Genomic DNA, 18,361 nt, shown 5'->3' on the forward strand with positions numbered 1-18,361 from the left:
AGGAGAAGCAGGTGACACCGTCTGCTATACCAGCCTTGTACCGCTGAGGCCTTGCCATACGCCAAGGAAATCCCCAGTGGCCACTTTAGTGCAGCTTTAAGTCCCCTTTGCTGTCCTGCAGCAGCAGAGAAGGGACTTGACCTGGTGCTCTGTGGGCAGTTACCTAACGGCTAGGCCCCCTGCAGAGTGCTGGGTACGGGTTCTGCCACTACTGCCAGCAATGGGAAATCTCTTCGCTCCGCCGCTAGAGCTCTGTGGTTCTGGAGGAGATGGAGCAGTTGATTTATACTGTAATAGTGTCTTGCCTGCGCTCATGGATTTATGACAAGGCCATTTCCCCAGGAGAGAGGTTTATAGGAAAGCAGCAGCTGTTATTTATGTTCAGATTTTATTTAATATTCACAAGAACCAGTTCCAGGGAAACTGTGAGGGGCAAACCCACAGTGGAGCCAGACAGCCAGGGAGAGCCCCACCGGACTGTCTGGCCATACGCTGCAGCCAGGCATCAGCCTGCGTGACAAGGGTGATGTGCCCAGCACACCGGGCACAAGAACCACTGGCACCATTGGGAATATTCTAATAGGCCCCACTAGAGTTGGCCCTTCCCTGTTCCAGGCAGCATCAGGGATTGCACAGAACTGGAACTAGATAGACAGGGAGGGGCAGAAAAGGCAACTGTCTGTCCCAAGCAGCCGGGGCACTTCTGACAGGGCTGCACAAGGGAGGTGCTAGTCTTGCCCCAGTCAGACGGGGACCAGGCAGTGACTGACTGTCAGTGGGACTGTGGTTTGCAGCCTCCATTTTGCTCCCCTCACTTTCAAATCAAGCTCTTGAAATCATGTTCAAAATCACCTGAAATGTTAAGGAACAAGAATCCCGTAAACAACAGGCGGCTGGGCCTTGCTCGCTGCAGCGGGTGTCTGTGAGCAGGAGAAAGGAGTCGCTCAGCTTCCCCCCATCCCTTGCTCTTTGTCGAGTGGTGACCACACACTGGCCAGCTTTGCTAATGAGCAGAGCCCTGCCCCAGCACCAGGCTCGGACACAGCTGAGGCACAGACCAGTATCGGAATCGCCAGGTGGCACTAGCTCTAGGAGGCAGCCTCCCCCTGGCCAAGCTGATCTTGGCTGGTGGTCTCCAACCCCGAGCCAAGCCCACAAGAGCTCTGGTGCCCTAGTGCCCACAGGGAGCCCACCTACCCTCTTACCTGAGTCAGGATATAGCCCCCCTGGGATAACTTCTCAATGACGTCAAAGTGATCCGTGTCAGCAATGTCCAGCCGGGAGACTCTCCAGCCAGCTGAGCGCAAGGCCTGGAGGGAAGAGAAAGACCAAGCACTTCAGAGAGGAGGTGGCTGCTCCTCCACACAGGAGCCAGGCACCAGGGTGAGGGAGATGGGAGGAAGCAGCAGCAGCCCTGCCCCAAGAGCTCCCAACTGGAGCAAATGCCAGCAGCAGGGAGTGGGGCATCCTCTCCCTGAGCAAACAGGCCCATCACAGAAACTAGCCCCATGTCCCCCACAACACCAACCCCCTGGGGAGTTCGCCTCTGTGCTGGATCCCCCGTGAGCCCCTCTGAGTCATCGCTTGGATGGGAGGCTGAGGGGGGCCAGGCAGCACTAAGCAACGGGTCCCCCTGCTGCATGAGAGTCATTCTGGGCCGTTCTGCCAAGAGGCAAATGGCAGCACAGAGCATCCCACCACCCTCCAGGATCAGGTTCCTTGCTCTTTGCTGTCTGGTCCAGCTCTTGCAGTCTCCCATCCAAGCTCTGGCCCCACCATAACCTGCTTAGCTTATAAGCTGGAAGGAAAGCCAGGCCTGAAGTGGGACAGCCTGCAAAGTGCACCTCTTCCAGGCAGTCACCCCCACTGAAGGAAGGGGTGGAAAGCAAATGCCCCTGGGGGCCAGCACAGCTCTCTGAGCTGAACAAATCCCCTCCTGCTCTGGCTGCCCCTGGGTAGCTCCGCCTAGGCTACCTTCAGCCCTGGCTAGAGGCCTTCTCCCTGTATTCGGGAACCCCTGGCTTGAACCTGCCGCCAATTAGTGGTTACCTCACGGACTCCCGCTCAGGCAGGGCCAGTCCAACTACTTGTGTCCACAGTACCTTGCTAAACCCACCCTGCCCTAGCAGCCAGCGCTTCTCCACACCATTGCACAGACCGGTAGGGAAAATCTAGGGGTGCAGAAAGTGACCAGTCAGGGCACAGCCAAAGCCCCAGCTCCTTGGGGACAGGAGACCCCAGAGAGGTTTCCAGCTGGGTGCCATGTAGCAAGGGTGCAAAGAGAAACAAGGTGGGTGAGGTAAAATCTTTGATGGGACCACCTCCTGCTGGGGAGAGAGACAAGCATCTGAGCTGCACAGAGCTCTGCTTCAGGTCTGGTCTACCTCACCAACAGAAGCTGGTCCCATGAAAGATATTATCTCACTCCTTATGTCTCTAATATCCTGGGACACCTGCAAGCAAGGGTGGAAAGAGCCTAGTGAGTTGGGCTGGGGTCCTGCTGCTGACTTCCCTTCGCACGCACGCAGATGCACACACGCGGGCGTGAAACAGTAAAGACGATGGGGCTGCTGGGAGCAGCACCTGGAAATACTCTTGGGATTGTCTGTGGAATTCTGGCGAGTCGTGTTGGGCCACAGCGATCAGCACCTCACAGGCCTTCCTGGCAGGTGTCGCTGCTGTCACGCCTAGGATGGGGCTGTTCCTCCAGGCGACCTCCCTGGGTAGAGACAGTGTCACTGCAGAGCAGTCAGACCTGCAGGGGAGGAGCAGGGCTGGGAAAGCAAGCACAGCCTGTCACCCCGCTATGGTGGGGAAGAACTTTCCTCTGGGCACAGGGGAAGCCAGTCCTCATGTTCACACTGCACACCGCATACCTGTACTGCCTGTGTGTGCCTGGGAAGGGGCTGAGTATGCACACCCAGAGTGTGTAGGCGGGAGCAGGGTGTGCACAGCCTGTGCATACAAGGAGTGCGCACGTACCCAGGTTTGTGTCCACGGACTGCAGTGTACTGCCCGCGTGTTAGAAGGGGGCGGGTGCAGGCTGTATTGGCAGAGTGTGTGCGTGCGGGCTGGAGCAGGGGAATGCATGATATGGTGCACACACATGGGCAGGGGGTACAGGGACAAGAGGCCATGCAGGCAGGGGCAAGCTGCCTGTGTGTTCCTGATCGTGAGTTCCATGGCTGTCTCACTGAAGGGCGTGTTGGCTCTGGACCCCAGGGCGCTCACCGGCTCATATGGAGGAGGTTGTTCACGGAGGTGTGCATGATGGGTTCGAGGTCGTAGACTCCACTCACTAGAAAAGCTCCTGGAAAATAAAAACACCCTAATCTGTGTGAGGGCCTCCCCTGGCTTGTGGGACCCTACGGCTCACAGCAGCCTGCCCCATTCCCCAGCGTAGGGGAAATTTCCTCTCTGGCCTGTACCTCACCGCAGTTTTCCCAGGTCACTGCTCAGGGCAGGGTGAGACACCTACCCCGGAAGGCCACGGCAGGGCCGCGCCAGTAAGCATGCTCTGGAGGACACTGCACACTCAGACCTGGAGGGAGAGATGGCACCTGGGAGCTTAGAGACAGAGACACACTGTGGTTCCCTCATGCTCCCACTGTCTGTTCGTTGTATCCCCATGTGGTCTCCAGTCTCACACATAAACAGAAAGATTCTTGGGGCAGAGACAATCGATTACATGTTCGTACAGTGCCTGGTACTATGGGGCCCTGGGCACTCGGTGCTACCACACTACAGACCTGGGCAAAGGAGGTTGCCAGGCAGAGTCCATTGCATTATATGCCGCTTTGGAACACGGCAACACTCTGCTCTCTTCACCTCTCAGCAGAACAGAGCCACGGGGCTGGAGTGGAAAGGGGTGTAATGCATCATGATTCAATGAGCCAATCAAATGAACAAACCCTGCTTTATGGGGCATGGAGCACAGGGGAAGGGTGGTGAGGGTCCCTGGGGAAACCAGGCGCTACCTTTTATGTCTGGTGTCACTCCGTACTCCTCCCAGTCAGTTGAGAGAACCATGGCTGCCAGGTGAGCCCCTGCTGAGTGTCCACACAGGTAAACTCCGCTAGACAGGGCGAGGGTAGACAGAAGGAGCTGTGAGCAGGGAGGTAGGGGACTGGGGTCTGCACACCCAGCTGTGGGGCTCCCCTTTGGAATGGAGGAGTCTGGAATGGACAGAGTCCGAGTATGAAGGTGGCAGCATTCCTAGCAGTGGGGTCAGAAGAGCCGGATTAGTTCTCATCTGCTCCAGTCCCCCACCCCACCGAGAGGAGGGTACAGTAGTGCGTGTCTCCAGACTCCTACTCCTCAGGGTCCATCCACACGTACTCACTACCACAGTTCCCAAATGCTGTGTGAAATGCCTTCAGCGTGATCTGCCTTGACGTGGCCTCCTCCTGCCGTGGGCCCTGCAGGTTGGCAGGGACAACAGAACGAGTGCCCAAGAGCTATTCGCTGCCCTACCTGATCTTTGAATACTGCTGCACAATGAAGGCCACGCTGCGCCGCACCTGCGCCACCATCACATCCAGGTGGCCTAGGCAGAGAGCACAAAATGAGGAGGGCCCACAGGGCCAAGGAGAGGAGATGCTGCTCCCACTTCTGACACCGCTTACCTTTCGGAGCCACATCATAGCCAACCGCCACCACCGCAATGCCCTGTGTCACCAGAGGGGGCGCTATAAAGCCCGACACCTCCTTACTGGAGAAGAGAAATACTGGTGAGTCACATGCTCAGCTGCTTGGAATGTAGCCGAGCAGATCCCCCCGAGACAGGGCCAGCCACAGGGATGCTCCACGGGCGGCGATTATCTGCCTGTTGGACCTGCAGCACCCAGGACAGGCCTAGCTTCAACTCTTTTTACACCTGAGGAGGAAGTTCTGGGGCTAAGGCTGAGCCCCTCACACAGGTCCCCCCGCCCACAAATAACTCCCTGAAAAGGACTTGCCTCACCTTAAAAACTGCCAGTATCCACCGTGGATGTACAGGACGAGTGGGAAGGCTGCAAGGAACAACAAAGGGTAACCTGGCAGGCAAGGCGCGCTGCATGTTCCCTCCCCTTCCCCACTCCCTGTTCTCCCAGCTCCTCTTTCTTTCTTCCCACTCCCCCGCCTCTCCCCATTTACCTCCAGAGGGATCTCTGGGTAAGTAAATGTCCAGTTTCTCCCCATCATTGCCCCCATAAGGGACATGCAGCAGGGTCTGCATGGTGGCCTGGGCCCTCCGGGTGCCTGTGAGAGAAATGAAGGACAAACCACATACACTGGCTGCTCCATGGTGCAGCAGGCAAGCAGCCCCCTCACCTCTCCCTGGCTCCCAGACTCAGCTCTGACCTGGGAGCCTGTCTGTTTCTGGTCAGCTCTCCGGCACTGCATCCCCCTTTGCCAAGCCACCACCCTGCAGTCCAAACCCCCTTAAATTCCCCACCTGCTTCTGTGGGGCCCACAAGGGAGTTGGTAATTTACAAACAAAGGCCCCAAGTCATCCTGTTTGGGTGATTAGTGGGTCCTGCCATGGGGGTCTCTTTCTCTTCTCTGCCAACTCTTTGGGGTTGGGGCTGTCTTTGGATTTGTGTTGCACAGAATCCAAGCACAAGCATCATCAACAAATAGAACAGAGCAGGCAGAGCACAGGGCGAAGTCTGGGTCTGGACGCTCACCTAGTAACCTGCCAGCGCCCCCCAGCTCTCAGCAGTGCTATACGCTACTCTCTGCACAGTATGTGTCACATCTGCATCCATTTCTCCACCCTTTGCTCTGTGGGAAGCTTATCCCCTGGCAAAACCTGCTGGCCCTTTACCTTCAGTCACCGCCCTGACATGGGCCTCTATCACAACCTCCTTGTCCATGCGGTGAGACCACCGGCTCGGGGCATACTGCTTCTCTAGCTCCTGCAGGGAACACACCACAAATCCAGACACACACAATGGGGCCAGCACAGCTAGATTTTTATCTTCTTGCCTTCAGATGAGTTTCTGGTCCTACAAAGCTGGTGTTTCTGGGACCGGAGAGAGGGACCGAGCAGGATCCACCCAGAGAAAAGGCAAACAGAATGTGTACGTGGCTCCCAGCATTAACAATCTCCAGCTATTGATGTTGTGGGATGTGAGTCTTAAAGCAGTACCCCCCGATACTTAAACCAGTGTTGACGCTAGAATAGCAGAGGACTGTGGGTCGCAATTGAGGGGCATTGGTAGAGCTCTATGTGTGAGGGGAGCCCAGGGCTGGAATGGCAGGGGGACAATGGGTTGGGATTGAGAGACATCGGAAGAGGGGAGAGAGAGAGAGGCAGCCTAGGGCTGGAATAACAGGGACCAGGGAGTTGCAGGCTGGGACTGACGGGCACTGGCAAAGCTGGGAGGAGAAGGTTATACCCCACCAGTGGTTTCAGTCCCAAAGATAAGAACTGAGCTGTTCCAAATGAGGCTCCCTGGACTTTGATCTCCATGTCCTGAGCGTAGAGGGACAAGCCTTGTCCGACAAGGAGTCACAAAGGGTAGAGGGACAAGCCTTGTCCGACAAGGAGTCACAAAGACAAAGTCGCTCTTACTTACCCCTCCTCCTCCAGGATACTCTAGTCCGCAGCCTCCCGCCACCCCCTTGTAGTCCCCTCTCCCCTTACCTCCTTTGTCATGTCTCGCCACGTCCCCATGTCCAGGCTCACTGCGACCCGCACAGGGGCTGTCTCTGCATGTGACCAGCGCAAACCAATGCGTGCCGGGGCTGGCCTGGTCCCCACTGGCTGTTCTGGGGGCGGAGGGATTGTGGGACACTCCCCCCCCAGCCGGTAGCAAGCTCAGGAAAGTGCCGCGGGACCCACCGAAACACGAGTTCCGCAGATGCCAGCCCTGCCCCCTGCTTCCCCCGGTCCCCAGCTCGGAGACAGCGGAGCAGACGGGGCAGGAAGAAACTTCCCCGTGGACAGGTTATTCCATCGTTGTCCTCCGTGTTCCCTGGACCTGCTCCTGCATCTGCTGTCGGACACGGGACTGGCCCAGCCCTGACCCCTTTGGGCAGCTCCCCAGTGTAGACAGCCCCTGCCCCGAGAGCGGCTAAGCGTCCAGATAACAAAGACCTTGTTCCTTCTACTTGGTTTGTATCAACCCCGCCCCCATCCCTGCACCCCGCCCTCCCCTCCTGCGCCTTGCGGGGACTCGGGGCAGGTCACACACACGGGCTCTTCCCGGCTCTTTTCCGTCCACCCCCGGTGACAGGTATCGCGAGTCTGGCTTGCGAGGCTCCGCCGGGAACAGAGCTTCTCAGGACCTGGGACCCTGGGGGAACCGGGGGCGGGGGGCGAGGCTGGGATCCTGGGGGGCGGGGGGGTAGGTCCGAGGCTGGGATCCGGGGGGGCGGGGGAGGCGAGCCTGGGACCCTGGGGGAACCGGGGAGGGGCGAGGCTGGGATCCTGGGGGGCGGGGGGGGGGCGAGGCTGGGATCCTGGGGGGATCGGGGGGTCCGAGGCTGGGATCCTGGGAGGCACGGGGGTAGGTCCGAGGCTGGGATCCTGGGGGGCACGGGGGGAGGTCTGAGGCTGGGATCCTGGGGGGCGGGAGGGAGAGCCTGGGATCCTGGGGGGACCGGGGGATCCGAGGCTGGGATCCTGGGGGGGCACGGGGAGGGCTAGGCTGGGATCCTGGGGGGACCGGAGGGGTCCGAGGCTGGGATCCTGGGGGGCACGGGGGGGGGCTAGGCTGGGATCCTGGGGGGACCGGAGGGGTCCGAGGCTGGGATCCTGGGGGGCACGGGGGGTCCGAGGCTGGGATCCTGGGGGGCACGGGGGCGAGCCTGAGATCCTGGAGGGCACGGGGGGGGGGCTAGGCTGGGATCCTGGGGGGCACGGGGGGGTCCGAGGCTGGGATCCTGGGGGGCACGGGGGGGCTAGGCTGGGATCCTGGAGGGCACGGGGGGGGGGCTAGGCTGGGATCCTGGGGGGCACGGGGGGGCGAGCCTGAGATCCTGGAGGGCACGGGGGGGGGCTAGGCTGGGATTCTGGGGGGCACGGGGGGGGGCTAGGCTGGGATTCTGGGGGGCACGGGGGGGGGGCTAGGCTGGGATCCTGGGGGGCACGGGGGGGTCCGAGGCTGGGATCCTGGGGGGCACGGGGGGGCTAGGCTGGGATCCTGGAGGGCACGGGGGGGGGCTAGGCTGGGATCCTGGGGGGCACGGGGGGGCTAGGCTGGGATCCTGGAGGGCACGGGGGGGGGGCTAGGCTGGGATTCTGGGGGGCACGGGGGGGGGCTAGGCTGGGATCCTGGGGGGACCGGGGAATCCGAGGCTGGGATCCTGGGGGGCACGGGGGGGCGAGCCTGAGATCCTGGGGGGCACGGGGGGGGGGCTAGGCTGGGATCCTGGAGGGCACGGGGGGGGGGGGCTAGGCTGGGATCCTGGGGGGACCGGGGCACCACCCACCGTCGGGGGCGCGTGAGGACGCCGAGAACTACTCCGTGAGGGGGGGGGGGTTGTGGGGGGGTACCATCCCTTTCCCATCATGCACCGGGACAGGCTGCATCTGGGTGCTTGGGTGAAATTTCCCGCCCTGGTTTCTCATTGGTCGCCGAGGGGAGCGGGAAGGGCGGGGCCTGTCCGGATTGGTCAGTGCCGGCGGGGTTTAAGGGAGCGGAGGGCGCGCGCCGGTTCATTCACTGGGAGCCGGCGGGATGAGCTGCCTCAACGTGCCCGGGGTGCAGCCCGGCTCGCCCGCCAAGGCGCGCGGCCAGATCCAGGTGGGGGCGCGGGGGCGGGCGCGCGCCGGGGCGGGGGCGCGCTGTGGGGTGCCCCTGCCTGGGTCTCACCCCGTGTTTCCTGTCTCCGCAGGTGATTTTCGGGCCCATGTTCTCCGGGAAAAGGTACCGGGGTTTGGGGGGGCTCTCGCCGGGGGGTTGGGGGGGGGGCTCTCGCCGGGGGGCTGGGGGTCCCCTCACACCAGGGATCCGCATGCGGCCCGGGGGCCCCGGAGCGGTCCCCGTTAGGCGGGGGGCTGCTGCCCCAGCCCCGCTCCCTTGAACGAGGCCCGGCTCTCGGGGCGCAGCTACCGATCCCCCCCCGCCTCTGTGGCCATGGGGCGGGCCCCTGGGGGACCCTGCAGCCCGGCCAGACGGGCCTTTAAACCTCTGGCACCGAGCTGCCTCCCCTGGGGCTCAGCCTGTGGGCTCCCCGGGCACAAGGGGAGCGAGTGGGGCTCGGCTGCTGCTCCGGGTTTGCGGGGAGTCGGTGACTAGTAGACCAGCCCCCTGGCTGGGGGAGACAGGGCTGTTGTGTTCCCGGGTAGCTGACAGCATCATGGGCCGCAGGGCTGCTCCCCGGGGAGGCCACTGGTGTCTGGTTGGGTGTGCTAGGCCTATCCTTGGGGTAATGTCCATTCCCGCCGGGTGCCCGCCCCTCTGCAGGTTGTGGTTGATTGTGACTCTCTTGTAGCACAGAACTCATGCGCCGGGTCCGCAGGTTCCAGATTGCACAGTACAAATGCCTCGTGATCAAGTACGCCAAGGACACTCGTTACTGCGCCAATGGGGTCTCCACGCATGACAGGTGAGCTGCTGCCATGGATTTCCCCCCATTAGCAGGGAGGATAATCCTCTGCCTGTTGCAGCTTGACTGTTTGCTTCTAATAAGGGAACTTGGCTTGCAAGCTTGAAGTTGTCTCCTTTGTTCTGTACAGTCCATTGGCCCTGCCTTCGGTGGTGTGTTTAGGCATGACTGCAGCCCTGTGCCCCTCCACAGAACGCTGCTTTCGGCTAGCTGCTGTTTAGCTGTGCTATGGGAACTCTTTTTGCAACTAGCTGGTTGGCAACTGCACCATGTCTATGTGGCACAGCTTTTAGCCCAGGAACGATGACCTGTCTCAAAACAGCTGTTACCTGTGCTTGAGCCCTTGTTTTTAATAGCTCCCTCCTATATGGTTGACCAGGCACTCACTCCTGTGCTGACCCTTCCTTGCAGGAATACCATGGAGGCTCTTTCAGCCTGTTATCTCCGAGACGTGCACCAGGAGGCGCTTGGTTCAGCTGTGATTGGTATTGACGAAGGCCAGTTTGTAAGTTCTCAGTGCTTGTCTGCTGCTGTCTCCTGTCCAATAACCAGCATCTTGCCTTGAAGGGGCCCTGTGCTATGTAAGATGGGGAGTGCAGAGAAGAATTTTAGACCCACTGTGTAAACTGGTAAAATGGTCTTGTGCAGAGTTCTTGTCCAGCCACATTTGTGTGCTCTAGTGCCATCCCTCCTCATAGCCTTGGTACGGGTCCTGTGGGCAGCTAAACCTACCATGTTTAGTCTGAAGACGCTCCTTGCCCCCTTTGCTCAAGTAAAGTTGCTGTAGCGTCCTAGCTGGTGCCCTGCCCTGCTGTTGTGGGGACACTTCTGAATTCACTTGAAGCTGCCCAAACTCCTTCCTCTGCACTCTCCTCGCTGAAGCTGTCCTCTTTATGCCTGTCTAGTTCCCAGACATTGTGGAGTTCTGCGAGGCAATGGCCAATGCAGGGAAGACGGTAATCGTTGCTGCCCTCGATGGGACCTTCCAGAGGAAGGTAATTTCTCTTTCAGCAGTGGGTAACTGGATCCTTCTGAGTTCTTATCTCTGTACCAAATAGCCTCTCTTTTTGCTGCAGGCATTTGGGAGCATCCTGAACCTGGTCCCCTTGGCAGAGAGTGTAGTGAAGCTGAATGCTGTATGCATGGAGTGTTACCGGGAGGCTTCATACACGAAGAGGCTGGGCTCTGAGAGGGAGGTAAGATTCTAGAGAACAAAGACCACTCTAACAGGCCTTGAAGGCACCTGTGAGGTGACATGACCTGCCCATGGTGTGTTTATACAGGAGGAAGGAGCATCCCCTTCTAACCGACTCTCTCCTATCAGGTTGAAGTCATTGGAGGGTCAGACAAGTATCACTCTGTCTGCCGTGTCTGCTACTTCAGGAAGCGACCTCAGCAGGCTGGGCCAGAAAACAAAGAGAACCTGCCTGTGGGGGCCAAACAGGTGGATATTCCAGCCTCCCGAAAGGTCCTGGCTTCGCGACAGATGCCGTGGAGCACAGCAAACTGAGCAGGGGAGGCAAGAGACTACAATTTTGGGGCTTCTTTAAAGCTGGCTTTCCCCTCTGTTCAGCCTGGAGCTGTCTCATGGCCTCCCAAAGCTACCTGCCAAACCTAACCGCTGCTTGTGTGTGCTGAGCTACAAAGAACCAGGCAAGCCTCCACCTAGAAGGGACAAAAGGGGAGAACAATGACAAACAGGAGTCAGGCAAGCAACCAAGGGGAAAGTCCTCCGCCATGGGATGTGGGCAAGAAATTGGAGGCACTTACTGAGGCAGCCACACCGCAACAGACCCTTGTCCCTGGGTATGGGACTTCCCAATACACCCATCTGTCCAGGCTTCTGAGTAGTGAATTCCTCCCAACTCACGGTAACCCCTCTCTAGCGCTTTTGACCTCCCTCCCTGACACTGTTGCTGGCTTCTGCTTGTGTTCTTAAGGACCTTGCCTGTTCCTAACCAGCTCATGGGTCTGACTTGCTGCCTGGGGATGGCCTGTCCCTAGGTGGCACTGAGACAGGAGAACCTCGTTGCTTTAGCCCCTTCATTATATTGCCTCTTACTCCATTCTAAGGTAAAGGGCCTCAGTCCTCCCATCCCTATTATTAGTGTCGTGTCTTCTGCTATCACTGTACCACAGCCATTATCTTCCCTCCCGAATATCCGTTTCTCCTTTAACAATGCTTATGTGCAGCTGCCTCCACCCCCCTCTCTGGCAGGCAGCTGTAATTAGTTCTCCCCTCCCCCGTTGCACTTCAGTGGCTGTCCAATTTAAGATGGTTTCTCCAATTATAGTGCTAAGTGACTGAGTTGCTCTAAATCAGGGCAGTTCCATTCCATGGGTTTTTACTGTTACCAGCAGTGGAGGTGGCCTTGATGTGTTGATTTGGAGGGTTAGGTGGGGGTTCTGTTTTTAGTTTCAGCTGTCCTAACTCAGAGTGAGGCTCTGCTCCTCCCTGCATCTACCCTAATGAGGGTGGAGAATGGACCCCCTGGCTGGAGGGTGACTAAGCTCTGAACACAGACAAGCTGACAACAATGCTCTCCTGAGGTGAGGTGGAGCTGGGGCTGATGTTAAAGGGCAGCATCTGCTTCAGTGGAGTCTAGTTCTGCTAATACCACTGTGCACAGCTGCTTACTTGCCTAAGAGGAGTTTGCAGACAGTGGGTCTAAAAGCCCTGTGTCCCGATCGAAAGGATGTGCTGTGTATCTAGTAGATTAGTGCAGGCAGGGGTTTGAGTAGCGTTGCTGGTGAGTGCCCCACCCCTTATTGTGTAGTAAATCTGAAAGCTACCTCTACTGAGCACTATTTTAATCTCCCCGAGGGATGTCCCTGTGCTGTCCTAAGAGCCAGATGTTTCAGTGAGGGTCTCTAGAAGGTAACAGGCAGATGATCTCCACTTTGACTTAAATTTCTTCCTGTGTCCTTTGCAAATCTTCTCTTCACCTTTCTCTATAAGGCCTGGGATCATTCCTGGCTGTTTCCTAACTGCCGTAACAGCTTGTTGGCCAAAGCCCTTTCCCTAAGGTGGATGTAGCATTTTGATAAGGGCGAGGCCTGCCCAGCCCAGCCCTTCCCTTCCTTGGAGAATGAGCCAGCTGCTCTAACCTCCTTTCCTGCAGCCCAGGCTTGCTGTTTTGTGACAGAAGGCCCTCTGTTAACCATTGGCCTGCACCAGGAAGTTCTCCTCAGTCCCATTTCCCCCACCCCTTAGAGCAGCTGCATTGATCCTAACCCCAATGTGGCCTGGAAGCAGCAAGCTTGACCACCTGTATTAAGCTCACCTGCCAGGTGTAGTAGGGCTGCTGCTAATTTTAAATGCCTCTATTGCTGCTTGGGGGGGAGATTCTACAAGCTGTGACTGAAGAATTCCTGCTTGGTTCTAGAGCTGCTTACTAAAAGGGGGAGGTTTAATGTTCTGAAGGCTGCAGCATTCGCCTTGCAGGGGGGCTCAGCCCTTGGGGTGGGCAGCTGCCTAATGTTTCAGTGCGTCTGTAAGTGCAGGGGTGAGTTTTAAATTAAATTTAATGCAACTCAGTGTAATGTGTATTAATGCCACATTCACAGTGCCCTTGTTGAGGCCTCTTCTCCGGCTTCTGGGGGCAGCTGTACTCATCCCCTGCTGACAGGGGCAGGTGCTGGAAGCTCTGTCATGTGGCTTCTGTAGGGGAACTGCCTGCTTGCGTAAAGGCTCTTAAACTCCACTACCCCTGCAGGAGCAGGAGGGGAGGCACTTGAGTGGTGCTAAAAATAGGCCTGTGTAATGATTATGCATTTCTTGGCTTTTCTGGACAGTGACTTGCTCTAGGCAGAGTGTGTGTGTGGGGGGAGCTGCATTTCCTATCCTACCCTGGGGTGGGAGGAAACCCTCCCCCTTCTTAGGCAGAAACATCCTGGATGGGCAAAGGGTGAGCTGAGGCCTCTCCCCAGCAGAGGGAAAGCCCCTATTACCCCTGCCCCTTAGTGCTCCCCAGCCCCAGAAAGTCAGCAGCCGTAAGTGAAAAAGACTTTATTCCATCTTCCCACTGTGATAAATGAGCATTTAAAACATTCAGTTGTGGGTGGCAGCTGGGGCTGCAACTCACCTACCCAGTGTGGTGATCAGAAACAGCTTCCCAGAACAGGTGCACTTGGGAAGCAACAACCTGAGACTATTTACACACCAGCCAAAGCAAGACAGGGTGTGTACACAAGGAAGAACAGCTCCATCCCGCCAATCCCTGCATTGCTGCTTCAGGGGCAAGAGCAGGCTGAAGCCTGGCCCTCCCTTGGAGAGCTAGCTGCCAGGTGGCTTTGAGCAGACCCCACCAGGCTGTGCTCTGAGCAGAGGAGCTTCTGCCAGACCAGCCTGGGGTGAGCAGAAAGGTGTAGTGGTGAAATAAAACTGTGCTGCTCAGCTTCCCCCTCCTTGCTCAGGCCCCACAGCAAAGTCATTCTAGGAAGCTGTTTCAGCAGCGGTTAAAGAGCTGATCAACCTCATCGTTGCAGGTGGTACCCAAAGATCAGACCCTCCCCTCCTCTAAACGGAATCCCCTTTAGATTGCTGGGGGAGGGGCAAGGCACAGCCCCTCACATCGCTGGGGAACTCAAAAGCTTTATATACAAGTCAGGTTACAAAAAGTTTAGTCCTGCACTTTGGCACCAAGCTCACCCAGCAGCAGAAATGGAAGGCAGCCCAGGAACCCCCCGTACCCAGCACAGAAGCAGAACTGCAGGTGCAGTCACAAGGAACTGCTGGCCCAGGCACTGAACCCCACCGAGCAAAGTGGCAGCTGGGGATTAAGACACCGGATACAAAAGTGTGGTGGCACTTTAGGGAATCCGAGCCAGCAGGGTTAGTAAAGGCACCAGGGCTAGAGCTGAAGTTACACGGATGTAGCCATGGGCAGGGTTGGGGGGTGTTTAAATCTCGCCATGCTGTCTCAACCACACGAGAGGAAATAGTCATTCCGTGCTGTTGTGAGGGAAAGAATCTAACTGCCCACACTCCATTGGCACAGCTGGGGAGGGGCCAGGGTGAAGGCTTAGGGACAAAATTCCCTTCCTGAATAGGAAGGAGTCCCCAGTGCACGGATGCGCTCAGCAGTCACCCAAATGAACGAGAAGGAAGCCCCGCCCCCAGTCAGAGAGTACTTGATTTTCAGGAAGGCAGAGCCAGCAAGCAGCTCTGGGGGCAAGTTACATGTACAGCCTCCTCCCCACATTCAGGCCCTGGGCTCTGCCAGGAACCAGGGAGCTACCTCCCTCTCCTTTGGCATGGTAACTCCAAAACCCTGGTGCCCTTCACACACTAAGCAGCCACCAATCCCCTACCCCCACCCCTAGTCAAGAGACAGCCCCTGCCCCACAGAAGAATCGCACTTGTGCAGCTATCCCTGCTGGCCACTTTAGTGGTGGTCGACGGCACAGGGCTCAGTACGCAGGGGGCTGGTAGCCCTCCGAGGTCTCTCCAGGCTGGGTGAAGGGCGGCTGCTGGTAGTTGTCATGAGTGACGTTGGGGTAAATTGAGTAGGGGGTCGAAGGGTCAGGGGTGGGGTCAGTGTAGCTGTTAGTAAAGTCCTCCACTCCCATTCTGTACCTCTGGAGAGCAAAGGTGATCAGGAACCCCTAGAAAGAGACAGCAGCCGTCAGCAAAGCCAGTCCCCTCGGGAGGGCTACAAGCGTCTTTTGCTCCTGGGCAGGCCCAGGTACTGGGAGGCAGTGGCAGCAGGAAGCCACAGTAACACTGCCCGTTCCAGGCTGATGTGGCTCCGGCCCCCGAGTCTCTCAAAGCCCCCACCCCAAGAGAGGTTCGCCCTGAAGAGATCTGCGGGCTGGGAAAGCCCCACTCACCCAGGAGAAGATGGAGAAGAAGCTGAAGGCAATGGCAGCTCGGGCCGAGTCAGCGCCCACATGCACCTCGCTCGGCAGCGTCATAGCCCACTGGTTGGTCAAGAAGCAAAAGCCAACGAACCACAGGAAAGTCCAGAGTGCTGGTGGGGGGGAAGAGAGCAATCGGTGGGTCCTGCTGCCTTGCTGGGGTGCAATCCCATCTCCTGCCCCACACTGATGACTTCATGTCACCCAGCTGCTGGCAGGGAGGGCTGAGCCCAACAGCCTGTTCCGCAGACATGTTGGCTAAGGGCCTCCGCTCCGTTAGTGCCAGGGTCACTGACTGACTCCACTGTCTCCCAGCACTGCTGCTTGATGCCCCTGCAGGGCTCGCTGTAGAGCCCCATAACCCCTATGCTTTGGCAAGCTGGCAGAAAAGGATCACACAGCTGGGTGCATGTCTGCCAGGCACTTTCTCCCAGCCAGGAGCAGTGCATGGTGGGCACAGTGCCAGGAGATCAGAGCATCCCCTTCTGGTCAGGCCCAGCATAGGCCACTGAAAAGAAACCATCATGCAAGGAGATGAACAAGGGCAGCCAGTGTCTGATCATTAGAGAAGGCCCTAAAGCTGGATGGGTTTCTAACTGCTCTGCTCTAGGCATTCGGCAGGGGCAGTTCTCTGGCTTGTGTTATACCCGAGGTCAGACTAGGGGATTGTAACGGTCCATTCTTGGGGGGGGGGGGGGCTTAGAATCAGCCAACCAGAGCCAGGCCCACCCCCATGGCTGCTGTTACCTGAAAAGCCCAAGTCTGCCATGACCAAGTATTTACGGTCAGTGGCATTGCTGATCTGGGGGAAGTAGATATCGATTGTGAAGAAGGCGACACAGGCCAGGAAGCCGAGGACGCCGATGCCGATGCCGTAGCGGCAGGCGTCCTCATTCTGGTGGAAGACGCAGTGGAGCTCTGCAGTCTCAGGCGGGTTGGTGTACCCCTCACCGATGATGCAGGAGAACACGATGAGGGAGAACACCTGGGGAGGCAGCATTGGCATTAGCTTGGGCAGTGTTCAGGAACCACAGGGCAGATGGAGAGCTGGGGGGACGGGGGGACCCCACCTCAACCACCCTTCCAAAGCAGGAGGGAGTTCGTTCAATGCAGACAGAGCCCCATCTCCACCCCCCTCCTCTGGGGGAGGGGATGCACAGGCCGCAGACAAGAGCGGTGTGCTGGAATGGGGCAGCCCAGACACGCCGTGACGGGGCGATTCACTGCACCTTTACCTGTGGACAGGGGAGTGATGGTAGCAGGGTCCCGAACCCCCCAGCGAGGGGGCTGGGCTGGGAGATCCCTGGGCACTGGCCCCACTGCCGCCCCAACAAACAGGGCACAAGCCCAGGAGTGAGCCGGCCCTGCCTCGCCCCGGGGGAAATGCAGCCGCTGGCACGGGGCGCGCTCCCCCCGGAGTCCCGGGGGACCCAGCCCCAGGCCGGGGGAGGGCGCAGCCGCGAACCCCGCCCAGCCCCAGCGCGGTCAGCTGATGGCCGCATGACCGGCGCCAGGAACGGACAGTCCCGGAGCCGCCGCGGGGCCCCAGGCGCCGCCACCCCGAGAGCGCAGCGGGAGGCCCCGGCCCCGAGCCGGCCCCGGCCCCGGCCCCTTCCCCCGGCGCGGCCGGACGCGCAGCACCAGGAAGCTCCGGCGGCAGTGGGGGTTTGCGGCCGCCAGGCCCGCGCCCGGCCTCGCCCCGACAGGGCCCGGGGGACACGGGCCGGCCCCTTCCCCTGCTCCGGCCCCGGCCCCGGCCCCGCTCACCGCGCTCAGCAGCCGCACCAGGACCTGCGGCCGCTGCAGGAAGCGCAGCAGGTCCAAGGTGCCGCCGGCCTTGGCCGCTCCGTAGGCGCCGCCGCTCTCCATGCTGCCCGCCCAGCCTGGCCCGGCCCGCCGCAGCCCCGCCCGGCTTGAGCCGCCGCGGCCCGGCCCCGCCCCGAGGGAGGGGCCCGGCCCGGCCCGGCCCGGCTGCGGCCATGGCAGGGCGCGGCCTGGCTCCTCTCCGGGGCGGGGCGGCTCCGCCCGTGTCCCGCGGCCTGGCCCCGGGGCGGTCACACGCTTCGCGCCCGCCCAGCGGCCGGGCCGGAGCCCGCGGGCTTCCCGAGGCTGGTGCCGGCAGAGCAGGGGGCCGCCCGGGGGCTGGGGGTGCGGCCTGAAAATAGGGCGACCAGACAGCAAGTGTGAAAAATCGGGGGGGGGGGGGGGTGTAATAGGAGCCTCTATAAGAAAAAGACCCAAAAATCGAGACTGTCCCTATAAAATCAGGACATCTGGTCACCCTAGGAGAAAACAGGGTCCGGGGGAGTTTCAGTCCCAGCCCTGACCAGGAGTTGGGGTGGGGGCAGGCTGCTCTATCAGGAGCGCTCCTGGAGCGTCACTGATTTTTCTTTTTCCAGAGCACGAGGGAGGGAGTTGATGTTCCCATCCTGCCGGGTGTGTGGCCAGCCCAGCCCTGTGCCTTCCCCATAGCCCTCCGCACACACCTGTAGTGAAGAACAGCCTCACCCGACACATAGGTGAACAGGACAAGATGGGGAAGAGTCAACATGGCTCTTGTAAAGGGAAATCTGCCTCCCCAAGCTATTACAGTTCTTTGAGGGGGTCAACAAATGGGGACAAAGATGATCCAGTGGATATAGGGCACTTGGACTTCAGAAAGCCTTTGACAAGGTCCCTCACTGAAGGCGTTTAAGCAAAGTGAGCAGTCATGGGATAAGAGGGAAGAGCCTCTGAGGGATCAGTAACTGGGTACAACCTAGGAAACAAAGGCTAGGAATAAATGGGCAGTTTTCACAGAGGAGAGAGGTAAATAGCGGGATCTCCCACGGATCCGTGTTAGGACCAGTGTTGTTAATTTATTCATAAATAATCTAGAAAATGGGTAAACAGTGAGGTGGCAAAGTTTGGTGATGATACAAAATTACACAAGATAGTTAAGTCCAAAGCTGACTGTGAAGAG

General features: G+C 59.0%; 3 protein-coding genes across 9 annotated transcripts; 1 reads left to right on the forward strand and 2 right to left on the reverse strand.

The window, feature by feature from the left end:
- Positions 1 to 374: 374 nt before the first annotated feature.
- AFMID (arylformamidase) lies at positions 375 to 6,765 on the reverse strand. 3 transcript variants are annotated; one of them, XM_024104701.3, is made up of 11 exons: positions 6,632 to 6,765; positions 5,810 to 5,900; positions 5,137 to 5,241; positions 4,964 to 5,012; positions 4,626 to 4,711; positions 4,474 to 4,546; positions 3,978 to 4,075; positions 3,232 to 3,310; positions 2,584 to 2,719; positions 1,206 to 1,310; positions 375 to 852 (listed from the first exon to the last, which is right to left on the reverse strand). In XM_024104701.3, the coding sequence occupies exons 1-11, from the start codon at positions 6,659 to 6,661 to the stop codon at positions 823 to 825; spliced, it is 882 nt and encodes a 293-aa protein (XP_023960469.1). In that variant the 5' UTR covers positions 6,662 to 6,765; the 3' UTR covers positions 375 to 822. The 3 variants fall into 3 exon arrangements, with proteins under 3 accessions (XP_023960469.1, XP_023960468.1, XP_023960470.1); XM_024104700.3 differs by having other exon boundaries at positions 2,584 to 2,755; XM_024104702.3 differs by lacking the exon at positions 2,584 to 2,719.
- Positions 6,766 to 6,961: 196 nt separating this feature from the next.
- On the forward strand, positions 6,962 to 13,078 carry TK1 (thymidine kinase 1). 4 transcript variants are annotated; one of them, XM_024104703.3, is made up of 7 exons: positions 6,962 to 7,101; positions 8,827 to 8,858; positions 9,427 to 9,540; positions 9,952 to 10,045; positions 10,446 to 10,535; positions 10,617 to 10,736; positions 10,865 to 13,078. In XM_024104703.3, exons 2-7 carry the CDS (start codon positions 8,842 to 8,844, stop codon positions 11,048 to 11,050), a joined length of 621 nt encoding a protein of 206 aa, XP_023960471.1. In that variant the 5' UTR covers positions 6,962 to 7,101; positions 8,827 to 8,841; the 3' UTR covers positions 11,051 to 13,078. The 4 variants fall into 4 exon arrangements, with proteins under 4 accessions (XP_023960471.1, XP_005283101.1, XP_023960472.1 ...); XM_005283044.4 differs by lacking the exon at positions 6,962 to 7,101 and adding an exon at positions 8,601 to 8,735; XM_024104704.3 differs by lacking the exon at positions 6,962 to 7,101 and adding an exon at positions 8,652 to 8,735 and having other exon boundaries at positions 9,432 to 9,540.
- Positions 13,079 to 13,534: 456 nt separating this feature from the next.
- On the reverse strand, positions 13,535 to 17,322 carry SYNGR2 (synaptogyrin 2). 2 transcript variants are annotated; one of them, XM_065562927.1, is made up of 4 exons: positions 17,167 to 17,322; positions 16,147 to 16,384; positions 15,373 to 15,512; positions 13,535 to 15,147 (listed from the first exon to the last, which is right to left on the reverse strand). In XM_065562927.1, exons 1-4 carry the CDS (start codon positions 17,266 to 17,268, stop codon positions 14,953 to 14,955), a joined length of 675 nt encoding a protein of 224 aa, XP_065418999.1. In that variant the 5' UTR covers positions 17,269 to 17,322; the 3' UTR covers positions 13,535 to 14,952. The 2 variants fall into 2 exon arrangements, with proteins under 2 accessions (XP_065418999.1, XP_065418998.1); XM_065562926.1 differs by lacking the exon at positions 17,167 to 17,322 and adding an exon at positions 16,635 to 16,916.
- Between the last annotated feature and the right edge of the window lie 1,039 nt (positions 17,323 to 18,361).

This window comes from Chrysemys picta, chromosome 12, assembly GCF_011386835.1.
Source record: "Chrysemys picta bellii isolate R12L10 chromosome 12, ASM1138683v2, whole genome shotgun sequence".
In the NCBI taxonomy this organism is placed as follows: Eukaryota; Metazoa; Chordata; order Testudines; family Emydidae; genus Chrysemys; species Chrysemys picta.

Bases quoted from the DNA above. Each gene is read 5' to 3' on its own strand.
- SYNGR2 (XM_065562926.1), bottom strand. From the start codon at position 16,901: ATGCGGCCATCAGCTGACCGCGCTGGGGCTGGGCGGGGTTCGCGGCTG. The intron at 15,513-16,146 runs GTAACAGCAGCC...CCCCCCCACCAG, and splicing joins GGCAGACTTGGGCTTTTCAG to CACTCTGGACTTTCCTGTGG. The intron at 15,148-15,372 runs GTGAGTGGGGCT...GTCTCTTTCTAG, and splicing joins TCTTCTCCATCTTCTCCTGG to GGGTTCCTGATCACCTTTGC.
- AFMID (XM_024104700.3), bottom strand. From the start codon at position 6,661: ATGGGGACGTGGCGAGACATGACAAAGGAG. The intron at 2,756-3,231 runs GTGAGCGCCCTG...CCTCCCCTGCAG, and splicing joins AACCTCCTCCATATGAGCCG to GTCTGACTGCTCTGCAGTGA. The intron at 1,311-2,583 runs GTGCTGCTCCCA...TCTTCCCTCCAG, and splicing joins AATCCCAAGAGTATTTCCAG to GCCTTGCGCTCAGCTGGCTG.
- TK1 (XM_042840915.2), top strand. From the start codon at position 8,670: ATGAGCTGCCTCAACGTGCCCGGGGTGCAGCCCGGCTCGCCCGCCAAG. The intron at 10,536-10,616 runs GTAATTTCTCTT...TTTTTGCTGCAG, and splicing joins ATGGGACCTTCCAGAGGAAG to GCATTTGGGAGCATCCTGAA. The intron at 10,737-10,864 runs GTAAGATTCTAG...CTCTCCTATCAG, and splicing joins GGCTGGGCTCTGAGAGGGAG to GTTGAAGTCATTGGAGGGTC.